The 26,147-nt window shown below is 43.0% G+C and overlaps 2 protein-coding genes across 10 annotated transcripts in view; one reads left to right on the top strand and one right to left on the bottom strand.

The window, feature by feature from the left end:
• Nucleotides 1–26,147, bottom strand: part of ELMO1 (engulfment and cell motility 1) — a 595,247-nt gene that overhangs the window by 521,489 nt on the left and 47,611 nt on the right. The window lies entirely within an intron of this gene.
• On the top strand, nucleotides 277–718 carry LOC129041381 (small ribosomal subunit protein eS10-like). Its single transcript, XM_054496899.2, has one exon. The coding sequence runs from the start codon at nucleotides 281–283 to the stop codon at nucleotides 716–718; it is 438 nt and encodes a 145-aa protein (XP_054352874.1). The 5' UTR covers nucleotides 277–280.

The following is a 26,147-nucleotide window of genomic DNA, read 5'->3' as shown; positions in this document are numbered from 1 at the left end:
GAAAATATTTCTGTTTTTGTAATCTAGTAAACAAATGTTAAATGGTTCCTAACCAAAAACCTGATTCTGGCAATATGACTCCTGAGCAGTAAGCAAGCTAGGGAACAACAGCTGGTTATCACTTACCTATGCAGGTCTTAGCAGAATTCAGGCCCCTCCCATAGTCAGCCTTGTCTATGCCCAGGAATAGCAAGGGCAGTTAGCTGGTGAGGTTCGAAGCAAGATGGAGTCAGGTATGATTCAAGCCCCGGCCCCGGACCCGGACCCCAGAGCCACCAAGATGTTGATGCCTAAGAAGAACCAGATTGCCATTTATGAACTCCTTTTTAAGGAGGGAGTCATGGTGGCCAAGAAGGATGTCCACATGCCTAAGCACTGGGAGCTGGCAGACAAGAATGTGCCCAACCTTCAGGTCATGAAGGCCATGCAGTCTCTCAAGTCCCGACGCTGTGTGAAGGAACAGTTTGCCTGGAGACATTTCTACTGGTACCTTACCAATGAGGGTATCCAGTATCTCCGTGATTACCTTCATCTGCCCCTGGAGACTGTGCCTGCCACTCTATGCCGCAGCCGTCCAGAGACTGGCAGGCCTCGGCCTAAAGGTCTGGAGACTGAGCAACCTGCAAGACTCACAAGAGGGGAAGCCAACAGAGATACGTGCAGACATAGTGCTGTGCCTCCAGGTGCCAACAAGAAAGTGGAGGCTGGGGCTTGGTAAGCAACTGAATTCCAGTTTAGAGGAGGATTTGGTTGTGAACATGGTCAGCCACCTCAGTAAAACTGGAGAGGATTATTTTGCATTGAATAAGCTTACAGCCAAAAAAACTTAAAAAAAATGAACAAACAAAAAAAACACTGATTCTTACAGCTCTTGAAGGAAGCGATGAACAAATTCAGTTAGCAAGGCATAGAATTATACCTTTGATCACAGACCTGACCTAGTGCCCACTGTTTTTAAATGTTTTTCTAAATCGCCTTTGCAAAAAACTATGACAGTGAAAGAAATCTGACATACCTGACTCCATCTTGCTTTGAACAGCCCTTCCTCATTCCTGGGCATAGACAAGGCTAACTATGGGAGGGGCCTGAATACCTGCATAGGTAAGTGATAACCAGCTATTGTTCCCTAGCTCGCTTACTGCTCAGGAGTCATGTTGCCAGAAGTTAAAAGATTTATAACTTCTCTAATTGTTTTTATAGATAACATCATGATTGTAAAACCTAAGATTGGTCTTTGAGATATGTTTCAGATTTTTTGCATTCTAGTGAACCGACTGCCACCTCAGGGACCTGACTCATCTCAAGGAACTTACTCAATTAGTACTGTAACCCCCACCCAGAAACTGACTCAGCACATGAAGACAGTTTTTGACACTCCTATGAGTTCATCTACAACCAATCAGCAGCATTCATTCCCTAGCCTCTTGACCACCAAATTGTCCTTTAAAAACGCTAGCCTCCAAGCTCTCAGAGAGGCAGATTTGAGAAATGTCTCCTGTCGTCCTGCTCGGCTGCCTTGTGGTAACTAAACTCATTCCCTATTTCAACACCACCGTCTCAGTATTTTGGCTTTATCTGTGTAGCAGGCAAGAAGAACCCACTGGAGTGTAACATTTTCATTTATCAGAGATTAAAAAGTTGCAAGAAATCTGCAAACTGGTAACTCACAGCATCCCTTAATTATCCATTACCAATGCTCCCTGACTTTCAGTGGAGTTATAGCATCTGTTAAGTTGAAAAGATCATAAGTGAAAAATGCATTTAATGTACCTAACCTACAGGACATTCATTATAGCTTAGCCTAGTCTACTTTAAAGGAGCTCAGAACACTTACATTAGCCCACAGGTGGGCAAAATCGTGTGATCTCATGGCTGACTGCAAGTTTTGGAGAGTATTACACCACACATTGCTAGCTTAGAAAAATATCAAAATTCAAAATTTGAAGTAGAGTTTCTATTGAATGCTTATTGCTTTTGCACCACTGAACCCCCAAAAATCTTAAGTTGAAGTCAGGGACCATCTGTAGTTAAAAATCTCTATATCCATAGGATGTGGTATGTCTCACAAGTTTCAGGAAAGTGAAGCTGCCAGGCCATGTGTCTCGGGGTAGCCAAAGTGAAAAGTCACTCGAGGCAGATCTTCTGGGTTCAGGGATGAGTCAACACAGTGGCCTCACACAGTTATGTAAATGGAATGTGCCAGTACCACCACCAAGGGTAGAATGGGGAATACCACCTTTTTGTGACCAGAGGACGGTCACCCCTCTCAATGCTCTTTGGTAGACAGAGCAGGTCACTGGGGAGAAGGTAGATAAACTTGCGTGTGGATAGGAGACACTTCCAGGAGCCCTTTTCTCCTGGCATTCAATTTAGATTCTCTGATGGGCCAGGATTCTTCTGAGAGGAAAGGAAATTTAGGGTTTGAAGGGATTGACAGCCCACCAAAGTAGTATTCTGAATTTAAGCAGAACCTCTAGGAAATCCAGCCACCACTGAACCCCCTCCAAGGCTGTTTGCTATGTGGGAGAAGCCGGCGCCTTGGCGCCAGGAAGTACAAAATCAGTTGCCATAAGCATCAAAAAGCACAACAGGGCCTGCTATACTTCCCCACTGAAGCTCTGCACTACTCTTATTTGTTAAATCGGTATAAAATTTATCTGTCTGTGTAGCACTCATCAAAGAGTACTTCAGCATATGGAAATCAACCTTGTCTTTTCTCCTTTTAGTCTGCCTATTTACAGTTAATGCACAGCCCCCATCCCTCAGACCATGCAACCCTAAGAGGAAAACTTTTCTTCCCAAGGCAATTCCCAAAGATGGGAGGAGGAGTCAGAAGTACAACCCAAGTTCAGAAACAAAATCCGGAGGTCCCTAGGGATGGGTTGGTCCAGCTGATGGCATGGCTGCCACTGAAGCTTCTACAGTCCCAGCCATGCGGGGATGGGGACTCTGCCCTGAGACAGCAGCTGAGATTGGGAGTGAACTGAAGAGCTGTAGCCTCAGAAGGCCAGTGCTGGGGTACTGTGTGGACTATACAAGAATCTAGACCAGATAAAGCTCCCCGTTCTCTCTCTTCCTGGCATCCTGAAGCAGATCTGAAACCTGCACCAGGAAAACCACAGAAGTTTGTGGAGAGAGGCAGAACTGATGAGATGAGTATTAACTGACTGTCCACCTAACGCATGCAAAAGAATATCCAGAAAACTGATACGAAAATAGAAAGAGGGGTTACCAAATTTGGACTTGGATAAACATGAATCTACAAATCTCCCTCCAGAAAAAGAGGGAGATAAAAGGAACAAATGTCATTTTAAAAATTCCTACTGCCATGGTATAAATGAAAAAAAAAAACTAATATTTACAGATGGTCTTCTATGTAAATGAATTTTAATTTGCTATATTCTTGACTCTGTGCCCGGTGATCTACTTCTCCTTCAATATTTCCCCTTTCAGAAAATGGTACCTCTGTTCAAACAATTTGAAAATCATTCCTGATCTTTTTTTTTTTCATCTTAAACATTCATATTCAAAACTAACAGATCTGACCTTGTGAGTATCTCTTCCAAACCTATCTTCTCCTTTCACCTCTACTGCCACCGTCACTTTTGCTTGGACCCCTACAGTAGCCTCCTAATTGGTCCTTTGCATTCACTTGCTCTTCCTTCCACTTCCAACTCCACACACTCCAGAGAACTGTAAAACATCTTATTACTTCCCTGCTCAGAATCCTTCAGTGGATCCCCATTGCTCCTAGAATTCTTAACAGGACTTTATCTTGCATTACATTCTTCTTTTTTTTTTTTTTGAGACAGAGTCTAGCTCTGTCACCCAGGCTGGAGTGCAGTGGCGTGACCTTGGCTCACTGCAAGCTCCGCCTCCCGGGTTCACGCCATTCTCTTGCCTCCGCCTCCCAAGTAGCTGGGACTACAGGCGCCTACCACCACTCCCGGCTAATTTTTTTGTATTTTCAGTAGAGACGGGGTTTCACCATGTTAGCCAGGATGGTCTCAATCTCCTGACCTCGTGATCCACCCACCTTGGCCTCTCAAAGTGCTGGGATTAACAGGTGTCAGCCACCGCACCCAGCCTCATCCCATTCTTCTTGTTCCCTCATTCTCCACCTGGGAAGCTCTTCTCTTGGTAAAATGAAGCTCATCTACCAATCTTGCTTTAAATTTCATCTTCTCAAAGAGGCCTTCCATGCCTCACCATTCCAGCTTCCCAATTCTATACTTATTCTTGTCAATAACAGCTTATTGTTTTTCTTCATAGAACTGGTCATAATCTATAACTTGTGATCTGAAAGATGAAAACAGATACCCGTTTATCAATTAAGATGGACTCTAAGGTTAAGAAAAGAAAGATTTTTATGTATTGAGGTGTCAGGACTGAGCTGGCATGGCAAACTTCCAAATTCCTATGGCTCTAAACTTCTAACCAATAGGAGATATCAGACTCCTCCTAAATCTGATTTACAACCCAAGCCACTGCAACTCTGATTGGACAGAGGACGGGCCTCACAAACATTCTTTTCGGATAAGGTACTGCAGACCTTAAGCCAGTTTCAGCAGCTTACAGAGGATGCACACAAACTGTCTTTGTGTCCTATAGTTCACCTTTGGATGTAAAGAGCCTTTTCCACCTCGTTTTAATAAAACTATGCCCCAAAGTGAATGCGGGATGTATGTATGTTGCATATATGTTTACCCATTGTGCATGCACTTGGATCCTCTCATAAATATGCACAGCTTTTCCCCCAAACCTGCTAAATATGCATGACTCTTGTGTAGTATGAATCCTGTGAGGCATAAAATCCAAGCCGTCCTTCCCCTCTTCCAAGATAGAGTACCTTCAGTCCATGTACAGACTTCCTCTTCCTGGCTTGCAAACCCATATTACTAATAAAGCTCTCCTTTCTACTATTTAGCCATCCTGGTGGCTTTTTGAATGACAGACAATATGACAATTGAATGACAGACAATATGATAATTTGTATGCTTATTCATTTTGTGTCTTCCTATTCCAATACACTATAAACACCATGCAGAAAGAGTACATGTTGGTTTTGTTTATCACTGACACCCATTTCCCAGTATAGTACCTGGCTACATAGGGGATGGACAATTATTTGCTGAATGCTACTGAAAGGAGGTATTTTAATATCCATTTTACCCAGGATAGGAAGACCATATGACCCAGTTTGCTTGACATAGCCTTTGTTTACATGTGTTGCCCTGGCATAATGACTGATAATGTCTCAATGTTACTTTCCGAAGCTGATAGTCAGAAAGACTGAATACAATCCATTCTCACTATTAGAAGTAGTTGTGTTCTATAAAGTCACCACAAACACTGAATTTGCCAACACTAAATGATCGCTCCTGAAGGAAAATACGGAGTTAGGTCCCTCTGAGAGTAATGTCACAACATCGTTGCCAACAAATCAATGTGCAACTTTATTTTATGTGTGTTTCTATTTAAAGACACTTTCTTTGATACATATTATTGAGTTATTAACTTTGAACCCATGGACAACAGCACTGTAACTCATGCCTGAACGAAGCTCATCTAACACTCGTATTTCCTCCATAAGGCACATACAGCCTTCTTGTGCTTAGATAGCACGCCAGTACCACCCTTAGGGCCATTTTAAAAAGCTAAATCACCAACAGAAAGCACAAAAATGTGAAAAACGTGGCATTAAATAGACCACAAAAAGAGTACTTGTTTACAATATGAGAAATGAAACAAGAAGACAGGGCTAGAAACATGCCCATCAGGCGACTCAAATTTTTCATTGCTCTGCTCATCCACAAATGACCACAAAATTGCCTTAAGCACTGATTTGGGGGTTACAAATAGATACTAGCAAGTAACTGGATTCTCAAATACAGAATCTGCCAATAGCACAGATAGCTTGTCTAAGATTACCCAGCTGCTGTAGAGTGAGAACTGATCCCAGATAATGTCCAACTTCACAGTCGGTGTCATTCATAAGACAACCATTATTAAGAAAAGAACCAACCTTTCTCAGAGTACCATTTCTCTAATCTGGGTGACCATAATTATTTAAACCCCCTAGATTACTGGTTTACTAAATTTCCAGTACCAAAGTTAGAGTTTGAGAAGCAGAACTTCATGAAGTGGACTTAATTCTGTACAAAAGTAGTCAGTAATCTACAACCCTGCACTAATGAAGAGTAAAACCACTGGGAACTGGCTACTACCTCTTAAGTGACAATTCACAAGGCAATCCCAGAGTACTTACAATAACAATGGGTGGTTTCACGATGGAACGTAGACCACAAGATTAACATAAATGTAAACTTATGGAAAAATAAAAATTTTCAGAGTTAAAGCTTGAACCATCCACAAACCAATGTCGAGGGAAATTTATCTCTAGAACATGAGAAATCCAGTGTCCACACCTCTTCTCAGTCCATAGCGATGGAGAGAGTCTTCAACAGGGTTCCAGGATTGACCACTCCCATCATTCCAAAAATCCTTTCTATGGTGAATTTCTCACTTCTTAGTAAAATTTCATTTCCTCTTCTAAAACACATTCAATAACAAGGGTTAGGATCCCTCTGCAAGTTTACGAACAATGGGAATAAAATATTTTAAATTATACATTTTAAAGTTGACTCCTAAGGAGCCAAAAAGAAAAAGAAAAAAAATTATATAGTAGCTTTCTTTAAGAATTCAGCAATCTATACATTAGAAAAATACTTCCTACTGGTCCATTTCATTCTAACTCGCTCTTCTGGTATGTCAAGACTCTCTGGATAAAAGATAATTTTGAAATATTTTAGCTATTTTATATACATTTAAGGCAATCTCAGAAACACTTGCCTTACCTTTAAAAAAGAAAAGTTTCCTTCCTACTACTTAGAAACCGCTAGGATAGAGAGTGTTCTGCAGTTTTGGAGAAAATAAAATGTTTTCTCCTAAGCCCAATTTAGAGTTGATCATTCAAAATAATTTCAGACACACATAAACGTTCCAAGATGAATGTAAAGTATGCCCTTCACCCGTATTTCCCAAATAGTAACATTTTATCACAGTAACTTTATCTCGCTTTTTCTTGTATTATTTTTTTCTGAACTGTGAAGGGGTTCAGAGTATGCCATTCAAAAATACGCCACTTTGGCGTAAGAATTATTTTGAGCTGAAGGTAATTTTTTTAAAAGCAGAAACAGGACATGCTCTTGGCCCTCTCACTATCTGCCTGAAAGCATAAGACAAATTCTTGTAAAGATGTCCCCACCATCCCATACCAGGAAGGGGATAACAACTTTATCACCTGAGATGAGACTGCATCAGGATGGACCTGCACAAACAAACCTTACTAAATTAACCCTTATCTGCCATTAGTATTCCCCATGTATTTACCTTCCCACAGTCTGCCACCCTGGGAAGCCTAAAACCCTTCTCCTTTGTCTTATCACTTCTCTGCAAATTTATTTTTCTTTGTTAAGATACTAGATAAGCCCAGTTCTAACCACTCCATGGAGATACTCATCACTGAGTTTCTCCCAGGTGTACGCATGCTGCATGTACGAATAAACTTCTGTTTGCTATCTCTTGTTAATCTGTCTTTTGTCAGTCTAATTTGCAGGGCCCCAGGCCCAGAAAGTAGGAGGGTAGAGACAACAGAATAGTTCTCCTCCCCCTTCAACTGTATTAGGAGTAAGTTGCAGATGTGATGCCACTTTTCCCCTCCACACTTCAATGTATATTTCTAAAGAACAAGAACATTCTTTTAGATAATCACAGCACAATGATCAAAATCAGGAAATTAACATTGATACATACTATTATATAATCTACAGGCCCTCTTTAAATTTCACTAATTATCCCAATAATGTCCTTTATTATAAAAGAAAAATGAATTTGCTTCCCTGGACTAAAAGCCAATCCAAGGTTGCTTAGGGCATTGAGTTTTTCTGTGTCTTTAATCTCCTTTAGTCTGGGATAGTTCTTCATTCTTTCTTTGCCTTTCATGACGCTGACATTTTTTAAGAGTGCAGAAAAAATCACAAAAGTTTATCTAACATCTCTCCTCACAATGAGAGTCAGGCTATGCATTTTTGGCAGACCTATCACAGGAGTGATGTTATATCAGAGGGCATATATAGTTGGTTTGTCCCATTAATAAAGACGTTAACTTTGACCACTTGGTTAAAATTATCTTCCTGGTGAGTTAATGAAATTTTACTTGTCATTTATGTTACATGGCATTTGAGACAAAAATTTCAAAACATTTCATAAATGAGCACACTTATATAAGTGTCTACTGCTTATGTATTTTGTTACATTTTTGGAAATTTTATTTGGGGATTCATCTTTAATTTCTGCCCATTTAATTATTCCTTTTATTATTGGGTATAATATTTCCAGCACATTTCCTTTTAATGTAACTATGTTATGGGAAAGGAGTCTAAGCATAGATTATTTTAGGCAACATTTAAAAGGATACATGTTTTAGGTAAATTTTGAAACATACAGGATTTTTGTTGTTGTTGTTGTTGTCTGACACGGAGTCTCGCTCTGTTGCCCAGGCTGGAGTGCAGTGGCACTATCTCGGCTCACTGCAAGCTCCGTCTCCCGGGTTCACGCCATTCTCCTGCCTCAGCCTCCCGAGTAGCTGGGACTACAAGCGTCCGCCACCACGCCTGGCTAATTTTGTGTATTTTTAGTAGAGACGGGGTTTCACCGTGTTAGCCAGGATGGTCTGTATCTCCTGACCTCGTGATCCACCAGCCTCGGCCTCCCAGAATGCTGGGATTACAGGCGTGAGCCACTGTGCCCGGCCGAAACATACAGGTTTTGATGGCTTCTATATTTTACTTATGGATTTGGAAGCCTATCGGATGTTGCAATCGTTTTGAGCAGGTAGCTGGGGAGGGAGGGCTGAAGGGAGGAATCAAGGGCTAGGTTTGGAAAATGGGCAGAAGGTGACAGGGGTAGATGGTTCCTGCCTAGGGAGACCACGGAGAAAAGGGGGCGGGGGCTGGAGACGGGGAGCCCAGGTCTCCAGTTTGTCTCCCCATAGTCCTTACAGCCCTGGAATACAATATGTTGCTTAGACAGTCTATTGAATTCTATTTTAGTCATATCTACTTTGATAATACAGATTATTACCTCTTTTAGTAACACAGACTGAAAACAAATGATATGATTAAGATGATAATATGCACATGTAATTACCTGGACTCAAACAAGATTAATGAGGTGTTATAGATACCAATAAAAAGTACAAGCCATTAGAAAAGGCACAACATCTATAAACAGGAGTGAGCAAAATAATTAGATTGAAGAAAAATTAGAAGTTTCCAGTTTGTTTATTTGTCAGGCAGGGGCGCGGTGGCTCACGCCTGTGATCCCAGCGCTTTGGAAGGCCAAGGCGGGCGGATCACGAGGTCAGGAGATCAAGACCATCCTGGCTAACAAGGTGAAACCCCGTCTCTACTAAAAATACAAAAAATTAGCCGGGCGCGGTGGCGGGCGCCTGTAGTCCCAGCCACTCGGGAGGCTGAGGCAGGAGAGTGGCGTGAACCCGGGAGGCGGAGCTTGCAGTGAGCCGAGATAGCGCCACTGCAGTCCGGCCTGGGTGAAAGAGCCAGACTCCGTCTCAAAAAAAAAAAGAGGTTTCCAGTTTGTTTATTTGTCAAGAAAACAGTAAGTTCTAGATCTACTTGAGAGGCTGCCTCAGAAATCTGACCTCAACAAACTACTTCTTTCACTCTAATCTGCAATATAACTAGTAACAGTTGTACACACAAAAAAAGACATGAGTAAAAATGCACACAAATTCGTTTCAGCTTGTGATCATGTTCAGGTAACACTGTAAATATCACATTTGAAAAGATGCAGAATTATCTGACAATATGCAAAAAGTATATATTCCATACTTTGAAGTTCTAAGAATAGTAAACACTGCCTAGGAATTACTTTAAAGCCTCGCTGTAATATTTTACCTGCCACATATGCATAAACCTCTCCTAGCTGCTCCCTGGACAGTGCTGAAAACTCCACCTCTAGCTGATCTCTCTGACTCTACTCATGCCCACAGTAGTTGATGCTCTAGAATGATCCATTGGAGACCTAAGTCAGGTCATGTGGCTGCCCTACTCAAAACCTTCGGAGGCACCCCATCACGTTTAGAAAAACATTCAAAGCCCCAGCTATGGTCCATCTGCCTCTATGGTCTGGCCTCTGGCCCCTTTTCTGTTCCTCATTCCATCTCCCCCTCCCCTCCAGCCACACTGGCCCTGCTGTTCCCCAGCAGGCCAAGCACAGGGCTGTTCAGCTGCCCACAACATTTCCCAAACTGCCCTGTGGCTCACTCCCTTTCTTCACTCCGGTTTCCATTCAAATGTCACCTCCTTAGAGAAGCGTGATTTGGCTCCTATCTAAAATGGTGCTCTCTGTCCTTCCCACTCCACTCTCCTGTTTTATTTTCTTGATGGCACTTCTCAGGGTCTGAAATCATCTCAGACATTTGTTTACTTGTTTATTTTCTGGATCCCTGAATAGAAAAGAAGCTTCATGCGAGCATGAGTGTTTGGTTTCCCACTGTATCCCGTGTCTAGAAGAGGGTCTGGTAGATATTGACAACTAATAAGCATTTGTTGAGTGAACAGCTGAGCGAGCGCCTAGCTTCCCACATGGCAAAATGCACGCACACACACAAAATACGAAGGGGTGGCCACTCTGCCTTCACAGAGGCAGACCCGCCCCTAGAGCTTTTGAGGAACTGCCTGGAGAACTTTGGAAACTACCAGTGCCAGGCCCAGCTTCCGGAGATGCCAATTCCCCAGGAAGTCCTAGTGTTACATGCTCCACAGCTGACTGTGATCCAGGCAGGAGCCAGAAACTTCACCAAGATCTAGGCCCCTTCTCAACTGGAGAGCTCCAGGGCAGTCTTTCAGATGCTGTGTTAGTTGCCTGCCTTTTACCCAGAATGACTTCACCTTTAAGGAAGTGCCTGCAACCCAGTGGTGCAAGACACAGTGATTTCATGCCCGGCCCTGGAGCTGGTTCCTTGAGGAATCAGCATACTTCCTCAACAAATGTGTTTTCTTTGTGAAGAAACGGTGTGCAGGCAGAAAGTCGCCTTGGATTTGGAAGCCTATCGGATGTTGCAATCGTTTTGAGCAGGTAGCTGGGGAGGGAGGGCTGAAGGGAGGAATCAAGGACTAGGTTTGGAAAATGGGCAGAAGGTGACAGAGGTAGATGGTTCCTGCCTAGGGAGACCACGGAGAAAAGGGGGCGGGGGCTGGAGACGGGGAGCCCAGGTCTCCAGTTTGTCTCCCCATAGTCATTACAGCCCTGGACTCACTGCCCTTGTACAGAGCCTCCCACAGCCCCTCATGACAGCCTTCTTAGGGAGTCATTATTGTCCCTAAGTGTTAAATCAGTACGCCACAGGAGAGAGCAGCTAAACTACCTGCACCTGGTCCCAGTAGGTAAGTAGCGATCCAGGGTCCACACTCAGGTCACGTTAATAGAGATCCAGGGTGCACACTCAGGTCAGGTAAGTAAAGATTCAGGGTCCACACTCAGGTCGGGTAAGTAGAGAGCCAGGGTCCAAACTCAGGTCAGTCAGGCGTGCAGCCCGAGTGTTCTTGGTTTCAACAAAGAGCCTCCCATCCCCTGCTGAATTTTGGTTGGAGCCTCCTCCCCCAGCCCTTCCCTGCACACGGCCTGGTGTCTGCTTCCTTCAGTGGTTATTAGCCTTGCATGCACATTGTAATTGACTGAGAGTTTTTAATAAAATATTTGATCTTCACTCCCAGAGAGTCTCAATTAATTGGCCTGGAGCGAGGCCCAGGCAGTAGTTTTTTTTTGTTTTGTTTTGTTTTGTTCCTGCTCCCCAGATGACTCTAATATATAGCAAGAGTAAGAAACCTCTGTTCCAGGTCAATGGGAAGTAAGGGCAGGCCCCAGTGAAAACATCATAAATAGCAAAAAGAATCAACCCACAGAAAAGAAAGAACCAGAGAGGCACTTGAGTATGCAGCTTCTAGCACAAAGGATATGGCCCTGGCCTATCCTGAAAAGAAGTCTGAGGTACTAAACTCAACCCAAGAGTGCCAATGGATTAGTTCTGAGTGCTGCCTTAACAAAGCATCACTAACTGTCTCACAGTCGTGGAGGCTAGAAGTTACAAGGCCAAGATGTCAACAGAGCCCTGTTCCCTCTGAAAGCACTAGGGAAGCGTCTGTTTCAGGCCTCTCTCCTAGCTCCTGGTAGTTCCTTGGCTTATAGCAGCAACACTCCAGTCTTCATGCCGTGTTCTTCTTGTGTGTGCTTCTATCTCTAAATGTCCCCTTTTTATAAGGACCAGTGGTATTGGATTAGGGGCTGACCCTACTCCAGTATGATCTCATCTTAGCTAATTGCATCTAAAACCACCCTATTTCCAAACAAGGAAACATTCTAAGGGCCTGGGGGGTTAGGAATCGAATATACTATTTTTGTAGGGGACACAATTCACTCCAGACAGGCATATAGAGCCAAACTTTGAGGCAGTGTTTCCCTAGCAGGCACTTAGGAACTTACTCCTGTGGGAAACCAGATGTCTGTTCCACTCGCTGTCCTGAAAAGTCATGATGTACTTTTGTATAGAAAAGGCTCAGAAAAATCCTTCAGGAAATCAGTCTGTTTGCTTTATTTATCCTAGTGTCTCTCAAATTTATTCAACCATGGGACGCTTTATTTTACTTTGAGACAGGCGCTTACTCTGTTACCCAGGCTGAAGTGCAGTGGCACAATCGCAGCTTACTGCAGCCTTGACCCCCTGGGCTCAATAGTTCCTCCCGCCTCAGCCTCCCAAGTAGCTGGGACTACAGGTACATGCCACCACGCCTGGCCAATTTTTACATTTTTTTGTAGAGATGGGATCTCCCTATGTTGCCTGCCCAAGCTGGTCTCTAACTCCTGGCCCCAAGCAATCCTCCAGCCTCGGCCTCCCAAAGTGTAAGGAACCCTTTAAACACCACCATCTAGTAACAATCTGTGGAATACACCTTGAGAAACACTGCCTTAAAAGTCAGAGTGTGACATGAGCCATTATTATCCAGACAGATGAATGAAATCCTCCTGTGAGTGTGAAAGTGCCCACCACCAGAGGAGCAGACAACTCGATACAGAGACAACAGGTCTCCCCCTGAGTTAACATACACAAGTACTAAGAACAAAACAAGACATACTAAGACCAAAATACTGCATTTTTTTGTACAGTGTTATAATAAGTAATACTGACTTTTATTACACAATTTATGTAACTGATTTTTTTTTGGTAATATTATAATCATGTGCCACCACATTTCAAAGAATGACATTTCAGCTTTCTGGGAAGTTGTAATTAGGGAAAAGGAGTATTATAATTTGGAGCAGGGCACACTGGCTGGGAAAACCAAATGTCTTTCTGGATCCCCATACCATCTTGGAGAAAGATGCTGCAGTCACTCCATGATGCCAGGGCACATCATGTGCAAAAAAAAAAAAACACACAAAAGACTGCCACCAGCTGGGCATGGCTCATGCCTATACTCCTAGTGCTTTGGGAGGCTGAGGCAGGATGATCTCTTGAGCCCAGGAGATAGAGGTTACAGTGAACTATGATTGTGCCATTTCCCTCCAGCCTGGGCAATAGAGAGAGACCCCGTCTCTAAAAAAGTTTTTAAAATAAAAATACCGCCGTCACCTGACCCACACAAAAGACGTTCTGCATGTCAACAAGAGCTTTGGAAGGGATATCTTTAAGTACCACACAAAATAATCCAATACACATTTTAGAAGTGTGGCTTCTAAAAATAAAACCACATAATTTACATGTTTTTGAAGCAGAACTTCCTCAAACAATTCCCTGAACATGGGAACCATGGGCTATTTCAATACTGAAGTGCTTACATTTTTCCAGTTTTCTCCTTTGAGCAAACTAGGCTTTCTTTTTTAAACTTTAATTCAAGGAAAGAAATAACAATGCAACACCAAGCACTACTTTCCACAGCAGCAAATTAGAGAGGGCTAATTTGTGGGCATGGCTGTGCCCTGTTATCTGTACCTTGTCACTTTAATTCAGCACGACCCAAACCCGGCAATTCCTTTCATTTTGACTTTTCCACAGAGCAGAATTTTAGCCTTCACGTTGGGTTTCAAAGAGTCCAAAATAAAACCAGCCCACATTAAGCAAAACAGCCACATAAAACCTTTCCTTTATGTATGGAAGAAAGGACTTTCCAAGTTCAAAAGGATTTTTTGTTAAGGCACTAAGCAGTCTTGGTAATGTTTTTAAAAGTCTATTTTAAAAAGTTGAGCATTTTTCCCTCCATTGTGTTGATGCGCATGTAGACCACTATGTCTATTTCCTCTAGCGGAAGCAATGAAGTTGTCACCTGAAATGTGTACACTGCAGTCCACTGCTAAAACATCTCAGGCATGCGAGAATCTCGAATCGTCCAGGTAGAAAACAAACCTTCCATCCTGCCACATTGTGGAGCATGAAGAGGCAGGAATAATAGCTTGGTCACAGGTAGTAGGGAGACATAGGAGTCTCCAGACCCTGATATTCAGCTTTTGCTGGGAAATCCAGTTCTCCTTTAACCACAGGAAATAGGCTGTCAAGAGTGTAAGGGAACCAAATATTTCCACCTCTACCTAGGGGTATGCGTAAAGAATGAAGCACGCGCGTCCCCCGAGATTCTTACTAATTCTCCAGCTTGTGCAACCCTCATTAGGGAGAGCTGCTCTTTGAAACAAAAATTAATCACTGTAAGCAGAAAGGCATGCTTCCCATAGTCTCTCCCATGTTGCCCAACCTCCAAAATCTCATAGCCTTCCCTATCCCACCTCTTGAAATTCAGATTCCCTAGCATTTTCATCCCCCAGGAAGTCACCCATGCTCTGGTTCCAGAAATCATTTGGTTAAAAATCAAAAGAACAAGAAATGGCTGTGTATAGGCTCTCACAGCAGCAAGTTGTAAAACTGCACCATAGATGTAAAAATGCAGACTTTTTAAAAACACAAATGGTAACTGGAATTTAGAGCTGGTGCCTCCACCCTAAATCTGTATTTTGCAGCTGTCGCTATGAGCATAAAGTCAGCCCCTTAACTGAGCAGGAACCCAAGAAGCATTTCTTCACAGCTGTCAGGTTTGCGCCACTTGCATGGAGTATGAACGGTTTCACATGAAGCCCGCACTCACTGTGCAAGGGAAGGTCTCGCAAAGTGGAAGATGGCAGAACTCCTCCCATCAAGTAGGAAATCTGACTGACAAAGACACAGGTCAGTAGGGTGCCCCAAGGAGCACATTTCTTATTACACTCTGCCTTTTTTTTTTCTGACTCCCAGACGCACAGAGGCCCAGGGACAGAAAAAAAGCAAAAGCTACAGGTTCCTAAGCAGACCTCAGGCCCTACCTGTTTTGAATAGCATGTGTTTCCAGTGATTCTATTTCTAATCCTTTTCATGGTCCCCATAGGTTAGGACTCATCACAATTCCTGACCCAGTAAAAAAATCAAACAGATGTCAAAGACTAATGTCAGAGTTCATATAGGGCTTATGGGTTTGTTTTGGTTTGTTTGCAAATGGAAACCAAGTCTCTGCTCTTTGAGACTTATAGGTGCTTACCACCCCCTGGCCCCCACGCTATTGCTTCTATCCACCAGGTGTTGAGGGCCATGAGCTTATCAGGAGTTTGCACTTTTAGATGAGAGGACAATCTGGTTATAGACAACTGCCAGGGCACACAGGTGGCCGGGGCAGGACACCAAATTGACCTGGTGACCCTGTAGACACTGTTTCCCATCCCCAACTGAATATGTGATAGAGGGAAGTGGTTAAATGTTCACATCAAGCCCAAATCAGGCATATTCTGGGAAAGTAGTCCCTTCCTTCCTTCCTTCCTTCCTTCCTTCCTTCCTCCCTCCCTCCCTCTCTCCCTCCCTCTTTCCCCCCACCGCTCTTTCTTTACTTCTTTCTTTCTTTTGTATTTTTGAGACGAAGTCTTGCTCTATTGTCCAGGCTGGAGCGTGGTGGCTCGATCTCAGCTCACTGCAACCTCCACCTCTCGGGCTCAAGTGATTCTCCTGACTCAGCCTCCTAAGTAGCTGGAATTACAGGTGCCCACCAACATGCCTGGCTAATTTTTGTATTTTTAGTAGAGACGGGGTTTCACCATGTTGCCCAGGCTGGTCTCGAACTCCTGACCTCAAGTGATCTGCCACCCCGGCCCCCCAAAGTGTTGGGATTACAGGCATGGGCCACCGCACCCAGCCCAGAAGTAGTTATTTATAAAGGCATTTGTGTGCAAGGCCTTATAATATTATGACAAAAGATAAAACAAAATATAAAATTACACTAAGTTGAGGACTCACGTTGGACCAGTGTGAGCCAGTCTATACATGTACTTCCTCTCTAAAAACTCTTTGAGGAAAACAGAGTTTATACCAGGAGGTACACACGGCCCTCGTTACTCATGGAAGGACCCACACCTTCATGGTGGGTCTCTGGCCACTGAGCCATCCAGAGGCCCCAGCTGGGGGCCGACTTGCATGCCACATTCCTGATTTCAGGAACCTCTTCAGAAACAGCCTCTGCTACTCAAGAGCTTCAAGATTTGGGCAAGCCCCCATGTAACACTCACCAGGGAAGAGATGGCTTTTATACAAGGAACCATTTGGGACCACAGGTTCCAGGGCTAAGTACCCAGAAGGCCTACAGGAGGAGAAGTGGCCACCTGTGCAAGAAAGAGCAGCAAAGCCTGTAGGGAAGTGTGTGTCCCACCCTAAGACAGCATTCAGTTGTAGAAAGAGAACTGTAATCTCCACACACATGCAATGGCCCTGCATGGACTTTGTACCCAGAAATTGAAGAACTTGAGTTTCCAGCAGGGAGCCACACTGTTCTCAAATGAGAAATATAGATATTCTGGCTAAATTTCGAAAGGAAGTCTGCAACCCGGGGAAGTTAAAGAACTCTAGAGATAATAAAATATTCCAGGATGGTAAACATTTTTTTTAACAGTCTTTCCTTCCTTTGATGTGGCTCCAGACTTCAAAACAAAACAAAACAGAAAGAGGGAAGTTGCTACTCTAGAGGTCAGCATCTCTCTAACTCAAGTTCCTACATGGCCAGCGGTCTCTGAGGAAGAACAGGGTGGCAAGGAGAAGCTCTAAGGAACCTGAATAAAGCGGCATATGCCTCTGACAGTTAACGTATAAAACCAACCCAGAAAGAATTAACACAAGATCCCAGATCTGCAAAGCTATTCGAGAGTCCATGGGGCTTTGCAGTTGGCAGAACTTGGTAACAACCTAGCTGAGGCCATTCTCGTATCTAAAGCAAGAGCACGTCAGTCAGAAGCAGAGGTGGCCAACCACGAAATCTGAGCAAATTGGCACTGCCAGGCTACCCCAGCTCTATACAAGGGGGGGCAGCCTCACTCTAGCGTCTCTCTTCCACATCTGCTGCCAGGTGTGAGGCCTCCCTACAGAATGGAGGGATGGGGCTGTCCGGACTCTGGAGGCCTCTGAACTTTCTGATCACACTGGCTAGCTCTTCTCACTGTGATTCTATGTTTACCAAATGCTCTCCTGATTACGACTCCTTCCCTTGACGTCTGCCTACAGGGAGGAAATCTGCTACTCTGAGTACCAGTGGTCTTGATGATATTTCCTACAGTAAGTCATCAAATTGGCCTCTTGCTCCCCAGTCACTAAAAACCTACTAATTGTACCTGCCCTGGGAGGTAACTGTGCTCCCCTGGAGCCTGCTGTCTTCTGAGCCTGTTTGCACTTAAGGCCACCTCCTGAGGGTTGCTGAGAAAGGATGCAGGTTTTCTCTTGGTTGTGCCCCTTGGCTTCACCATCTCCCCATCCGCAACTCATTCCAAGGTCTACCAAGGCCACTTCTGCGCACATTTCCATCAGGACATAATACGAAACATCTTTCCTGGGCAACTTGTCCATGGGGAAAAGTCTAAGCTTGTTCATTAATTTTTATTCTTTTTTAAAAATTTTTATTTTGAAGCAATCTCCAATTCACAAAAAATTGCAGATATAATATAAACAAATTTCTTTCTTCCTGAACCACTTGAGAGTAACTTGCCAACTCCAATGGCTCACCACCCACTAATACCTTAGTGAAGATTGCCGACAAACAATGGCATTCTCCTATATAACCACCACACAACCATTCAAATCAGAAAATTAACATTTAATATACGTTCTATTTGCTCCTGTGACCTCGTTCAAATTTCACCAAATGTCCCAATAATGTACTTTATAGTATATTATTTCACCAAATGTCCCAATAATAGTACTTTATGGTACATTATTTTAAAAAAAATTCAGTTCAGAATCACACATTGCTTTAAGCTGTTGTGTCTCTTCAGTCTCTTCATTCTAAAGTGCTTCCCTCAGTTTTCCCTTGATTTTTCTGACCTTGACCCTTTTGAAGACTATGGACTGGTTATTTTGTTCCTCAGTTTGGGTTTGTCTGGTGCTGCTACTGATTAGATTCAGGTTATGCATTTTTGGTGGGAATATCACAGAAAAGTGAAGCTGCAGCCTTTCCCTTGCCTGCTATCAAGCAGTGCCTGGTTTTGGTTTATCCAGAAACCAAAATCACTGTTCATTTGTTCCTCAGCTTGCTTTTTTATGCTCAGATCCCCACAAGCCCATAAAGACTGGCCTACCTACTTCAAGGAGAGGCTGAACTAGAAGGGCCTTGGGCATATCTTGATCTGTATCTTCTCTGCCTTGTACGGTGTAAGTGCTCCCTGCTCTGCCCCCTAAATGGGATAAAGTGGTAGAAAGGAGAGATGACATGCTTTGTGGACAAATAGTAGAATACTTTAAGTCCTTCTCACACAATTTTTCCATAGCTAAGTAGAGGTAAGCTGCCTTAACTTTTTGATGCAAGAAATAACCCCCTTTTTATTCATTCATTCATTCATGCCACTTATATTTATGGGGAGCCTCTCCCTGTTAGGCCCAGGGACACTAATATATGTTGGACAATACGCTGCCCCAAAGGAGAGAATGGTCTCTCACAGAATACTATTACTAGAAAGCTACAGGACAGCAGTGAGAAGGAGATGCCTGACCAGGTGGAGGGGGAAGCAGTCCAGCACCAAGGAGCAGCTCAACATAGTCTGGCATGTTCAGAAACCTGAAAGAAGCTGTAAATAGGGCCTCAGTCAGACTGTGAGCTAAGTTGAGTGACAGGTGGGAGGAGACTAGAGAACAAGGAGACAGGAGCTGGATCAGACAGGCCTCAGACGGTCAGCAAGAGCCTACACCTGGGCTAATAAGAAACAGGAATCTCTGAAGGGTTGGAAGCCAAGGGCCAAGATCATGGAGACATTCTTACAACAACCTAAGGAACCCATCTGCAGAAGGAGAATAATTGGGTAACAGAAGGGAAGCGAGGTGCATAAGAATATATGTGAGGAGACAATGGAAGTGTCTTCCAGAGCAGAGAGGCTTATGAGGGTTCATCTCGGGCAGGAACAGTGTGGAGGAAACAGAGACCAGATTCCAGAGAAACACCAGATCTGCAGAATTTTGCACCAATGTGAGAAATGAAGGGCTGAGAGTTATCAGGAGGGCCTGGGGGGCTTCTGGGTTAAGTGCGTGGCAGTGGGGGTGCCTTTGATCAGGATGCAAATGAGAAGAGTAGGTGTTGGTAACTCAGCACCTCCAGACACGAGAACAATTTCCCAATATCTTAAACTTGAGACCCCAGCAAATTTTCATTTATCCTGATTACTGGAATGTTTCAAGGCCAAAGTTTGCAGTCATGGATGAATATCAAGGAAGGCTGAGAATTTTAATTACATTTTAGTTTCCAGTGTTACCTCCTGCAGTAATTATCATGAGCATAGCTGGGAGTAGCTTTACAGTACTAGAAAGAGAGAGAGAGAGCTGTGTTTTAAGAGTTGCTCATCCCAGGCCGGGCACGGTGGCTCATGCCTGTAATCCCAGCACTTTGGGAGGCCGAGGCGGGCAGATCACCTGAGGTCGGGAGTTTTGAGACCAGCCTGACCAACATGGAGAAACCCCGTCTCTACTAAAATAATACAAAATTAGCTGGGCATAGTGGCGCATGCCTGTAATCCTGGCTACTCAGGAGGCTGAGGCAGGAGAATTGCTTGAACCCGGGAGGCGGAGGTTGCAGTGAGCTGAGATCAAACCATTGCACTCCAGCCTGGGCAACAAGAGTGAAACTCGATCTCAAAAAAAAAAAAAAAAAAAAAGAGTTGTTCATCCCGCCTCTCTCACTGCCACCTACCATGTATGTATGCTTCTCTAATCATTTCCAGTAATTCTAGAATTGGGGCAGCCCATCGTTGACTTAATTTCATAGGACACACTTCATATATTTACTTTTAAGGAAAGTAAGTTATAACCAATTTTGTTTTCAGAACTTGATGAGATCCTTGAGAAAAAGTGAAAACACCCTGCAGTGATAAAAAGCTGAACTTAGAAACTGTACATTCACATGTTGGAAGATGAAAACCCAGGGTTTGGCTAGAGTCTAGAAGCAATTATGGCTCTTCTTCTCTCTCAACATCTTGTTTGTTTTGCTTTGTTAATGTAAAGCAAGCACCTCTGTTACTTCTTATTTTAAACCACTTCTCTATATATTCACTGTAAGCAAATATTCAAGGCTGAGGTAGGAGACAGGGACTTTCCAAGTAAAACTGTAGCGCTACAATGAATAAAAACAAGTGCACAGACATTTTGCACACTTTATTTTTGATTAGTGGTGGTAAAAATGCAACAGTGTCATAGTTTTTTGTAGGCAGTCTCAGCTTTTTCGCCTTTACTTATTTCTTCCTTTTATTAATCTACATTCTTTTGTGCACCTTATTGAGTCATCCTCAGCTGCACTTCATCATTGCAGTCCTTGGTGAGAATAATGTGGGTTTTCATGGTAACATCACAAAGTGTAGTCAACAGTGGACCTTGATTCAGATAAACCTTTGCTCCCTTGGTGGCTCCAAATTACTAGCCATCCATCTTGTATCAGGCCACTTGAACACCTTTGAGTCTCCTTTCTTCCTAAGCACAGTAGACATAATGATAAGCTCACCTAAGAGGATTTACATGAAGATTAAATTGCATAAAGCAGCCTGGCACAGTGGCTGACGCCTGTAATCCCACTACTCTGGGAGGCCAAGATGGGAGGATTGCTTGAGTCCAGGAGTTCAAGACCCCTGGGCAACATAGCAAGACTCCGTCTCTACAAAACAAAACAAAAAAGGCAAAAAGAAAAATGTATAATGCATGTCAGAGCTGTTAACATAGTCCCTGAAAGAAAAGAATGATAAGATGGCTGAAGTAGATAAAAAACCTAGGTAATGCTTTATAGGGCATTAAAATGGCAATTTGGGGGCTATCTTTTCTAATGGACAAGAATCATTCACACTGCTATCACACAGGAATCCTTTGCATCACTGTCCATTTTCTATAGGTATTCATTTACCCTTATGGATTGTAAAATATCCCAACCAACAGCAAATAGTAAATTAAAGAATAGCAGAGAAAGGCACCTACCCCTAGAGAATTGGATAATCTTGAGTGGGGACAATAATTCAGTATGACATTGAAGGGACATGCAGTTATACTTTTGCCTATTCGCCTATTTCCAAGTGTTAGATGCATATATTTTTCCTTTACACTACAATATCACAGGAGTGCAATAAGTGTTAGCCAGAAATTAGTGATTCTGAAATTACTATACATGAAATTCCATAGGACATTGGCAAAGGAGTAATAAGAGGACAACTGGTAGCATCAAGTGCTTCCACTAAGAAAATGAAGAACACTAAATATGACTATATTATGTTATAAAAGACTACCTATCTACTTGATAGCTGAACCCAAAGAGAGACTGAGGTAGACTGAAGATAGGAATTTTTCTCAGAAAGAAATAAACTGGTTGGAATATAGACAGCCACAGTCATAAACTGTAATGAACAGGTTAGAATGTCTACAAAATATATAGTCAACTGAACCTTATTTAATTTACTTATATATCAAGGCAAGGAACAACATAAGACCCACAAAAAACTTAAAAATACTTTTTTCATGACCTCTCAAATTAGACTTTATTAATTTTATTTGTCATTTCCCTTTCTTCTCTTTTGAATAACAACACTTAAAATATCTCATACTCAAAAGAGAAATATTTGGTTCTCAAAGGTTTGACAGAAAATTGATAGAAGGCTCAAGCCCATCTTTGGACCAACTCTATGAGGAATATATAGTGTAAAGGTATGGGTCATAAAAGGCATCTGTAAGACAGCCCCATTGGGCAGCATCCATGCACAAAAGGCGTTATGGACAGCATGCCTGTGAAGATGCAGCTGGACCCCTCAGATCTATTTGCCCGTGATTTCCCTTTGGGCAGGATCACCTCTGTGCACCTCAGTTTCCTCATCAAGATTCACAACACGATTCCTCAAAGATCTAGAACCAGAAATACCATTTGACCCAGCAACCCCATTACTGGGTATATACCCAAAAGAATATAAATCATTCTATTACAAAAATACATGCATGCATATGTTCACTGCAGCACTATTCACAATAGCAAAGACATGGAACCAACCCAAATGCCCATCAATGATAGACTGGATAAAGAAAATGTAGTACATATACACCATGGAATACTATGCAGCCATAAGAAGGAATGAGATTATGTCCTTTGCAGGAACATGGATGGAGCTGGAAGCCATTATCCTCAGCAAACTAACACAGGAACAGAAAACCAAATACTGCATATTCTCACTTATAAGTGGGAGCTGAACAATGAGAACACATGGACACAGGGAGGAGAAAAACACACACAACAACATACTGTCAGCAGGTGGGTTATTGGGAGGGAGAGCATTAGGAAAAATAGCTAATGCATGCTTGGCTCAATACCTAGGTGATGGGTTGATAGGTGCAGCAAACCACCATGGTACACGTTTACCTAAATAACAAACCTGCACAGCCTGCACATGTATCCCAGAACTTAAAATTTAAATTTAAATTTAAAAAAAGACGGCCAATAATACACATTTCATTAGGACTGCTGTGAGAATTAAAAGAGCTCAGAGCTCTAGCACAGAGCCTCCCTGACACATAATAGATGCTAGTAAAGATGTACTACCTTTTATTTTCCCTTCCTATCTTCAAAAACATCAAAGTTTCCTTCAAATAAAAACCCAACCCATATATTCATGGAAATGTAAACATTCAATTAATCATTGCATTGTCTTTCTTTTGAAGCCCTCTTCACTGCTCCATTCAAGAAAAAAGACAAGGCAACTCAGGGAGGAACCAGAAAGGGATGGATTCACTAACCTTGTTTATCTTTCTGCTTTGTTTCCAGGATTGTGTTTACTTCCTGATGTTAGATTCCTGGACACTTGAAACAAAAGTCAACCTTTCTATGCAAGGAAACTAACGGGCTGAAGTTTCCTTCCCTAGGGAAATGACAAGGAAGAATGCGGGATGGGAGGACACCCCCTGCTTGTGCATACTGCTGCTATCGTCTCATCCTAAGTTTTCTGCTGCACCAACACCCATTAATTCCTCTCAGAAAATGGAGAGAAGATAACTTCAGCTGCGGCAGCACTTTGACCCTTCTGCTAGACTCAGCCCCCTGCTAGACTCATGAGCCAGGTCTGCATCTACATTGTGAGGCCCTCCTTCACCCCTAAGAAGCACAGGAAGGCTTCTTTCAAGGCACCCTGTTCCTGCAGGCCAAACCCAGCTCCATGAACATTATTACAGCTTAGTGGGGCATGGAGCTGTATCCCATATGTACTTTTATGTACCTGTACCAGCCCAACGAGCCAATGCCTTGGTACCTGTCACTGAGCCCTCTGGTCAGATTCCACATCCTCCCTCTTGGGCGAATGGCGATCCTCACTCTCCTGCTGAGTCTCTGCCTTCCCACCCAGGAGCTACCTGGATCCAGAGGTACAGGGGTTCCAGGTTCTGGCTCCTCCTTGATCTGCCCCCTGCTGTGATGTCATAGCCTGCCCAGGCTCTGCCAGGAAATGCCCATGAGGGCTGGGACCACATCCAAACTCGTGCAGAAGGGAGACATAGATGGGAGCAAATCTCTCCCGGGACTGGAGTGGAGGCAGTGGGTTCCTGGGCAATTTTGTTGCAGATCAATCTAAGTTTTAGGTTTTGTGTAAGGATTTTCTGCCAGTGAGCTCTCGCTGAAGGGACCACCAATTTTGCATTCTACCAGGGCCAGGGCATAAACCCACTCTCAGGAAGCCCTGGGCATAGCCACCTTGCACCAGGCACATGTTATTCCTTTACCTCAGCCCAACACGAGCCCAGCACACGTAGGGTGGGGAAGCCAAGTACTTGCCCACTAGCTGCTGTCAAGTACATGGAGAAGGAGGAAAATCAGAACCTTTCATCTTATTCTTCAGGTAGATAAACATTCATCATGCTTTTGGATAATGCATGACATTGGCCTCCAGTATTCAGAATACGCTGAGTGACTCTGTTTTGGTAAAGAGGCCAGAAGTTCCACCACCTAAAGGCATCTGCAGCATCATTATTGCTACATCTTTAGGGGAAATTACATGATCTTCAAGGGCTCATTTCCTGTATAATTTCAATCCTCAATTTCCTATGATTTGAAGTGGGAGTAATACTATAGTTACCGCTCCACACACAGCATAAATCCCCTTCCCCCAGGATTGTTGTGAGGATTAAACAACTTGAAATGTGCAAATTATCTGGCACAAAAATGCATTCCAAAATCTACTAGTTCCCTTCCCCCTGCATTTTTGTGAAGAATGCCAGTTAATTTTAGTGAGGCAGAGCTACTGATTTAGTGACAAATGTACAAGCTTCTGGGAGACTTTAGCTCCAGCTCTGACACTTCCTAGCTATTTAATATGGTACAAGTTTGATGTGTCACTGTCTTCCACAGCAAAATGGGATAACACTTATTTTGGAGGGAGTTATACATTGTAAATGAGATGACACATGTAAATATAGAACATCAGATAGCATATGCTCAGTTAGTACAGAGGCCCTTTGTCTCGCACACAGCAGGGCTCATTTATTTAAACACTGCACCAACAAGCCTGGAAAGCCAGTGTGCCTTCCAGGATCAGGCAGGTAGAATCCGCATCGGTACCCTGTCCATAGATCACAATGTGCTGTGTGGATCATGAAGCCACTGGAGTTATTTCAAAAAAAAAAAGTCAGCTTCACCCAACAGCAAATTCAGCATAGACCTAGTTTCTGTTTTTGTTTTCATGTATTTTTCTATTCCATAAAATTATTTCAGGGCATATATGCAAATTACAAAGCATTTTAACTAAGATATACTTTAAAAGCCCAGAACATTTTCCAACCCAAATTAATACTATATCATATATTAAATGCCCATCTGAAAAGTCCACAATTTCACATAAACATGTGAGAGATTTAGGAAACGGTGGAAGAGAATACAGATCACCCCTTTCAGTTACTCCAGAATCTTTGATAAATTCCATTTAGAGATACCAGGAGAGATAAAAATTTCTACTTTTTAGGAATAACACTTAGACTGATGGCCATCTTCTTATCTCCCCGCTCCAGACCATCAACTTGACAAGGAAGAGCTAAGATTTAAACCACTTTTTAAATGGCAAAGAAATTCCTTTTTCTTTAGGACAGAAGACAAAACAATTTTCTTCCAACCTGTGCACAATATGGGCACTTGGTAAAGTTTTCAAGGCAAAAAATCCTAGGGATTTTGCAAAGGACTTAGGACAAGACTAACAGCCTTGTCTCATCTTGGTCCAAAAGTTTGACTCTTAGAATTGAAAGAGACATCCGCCTAACTGAATGCTTTCACCTTTAATTTTATCTGCAGAAGTTTAATGCAAAGGAAAACCCCTAGGAACCCTACCCTGGCAGGAAGCTTAAGTAAGTGAAGGTAAGCTTGTCCAGGAAGAAGTGGGAAGCTGGAGCTCTGCCCTCTCAAATCCCATTCACTTTCCCTGCAGGGACCCCTACACTCATGTCAGAAATATGGGGCTCCATAAAACACAGTTTGAAAGTGATGGAATAATTCAGCCCTCATGCATAGACAAAATAAGGACATTGAAGTGATGGG

This window comes from Pongo pygmaeus, chromosome 6, assembly GCF_028885625.2.
Source record: "Pongo pygmaeus isolate AG05252 chromosome 6, NHGRI_mPonPyg2-v2.0_pri, whole genome shotgun sequence".
Classification (NCBI taxonomy): Eukaryota; Metazoa; Chordata; class Mammalia; order Primates; family Hominidae; genus Pongo; species Pongo pygmaeus.
Note: the sequence above shows the minus strand (reverse complement) of the source record. Positions and strands in the feature narration are given on the sequence as shown.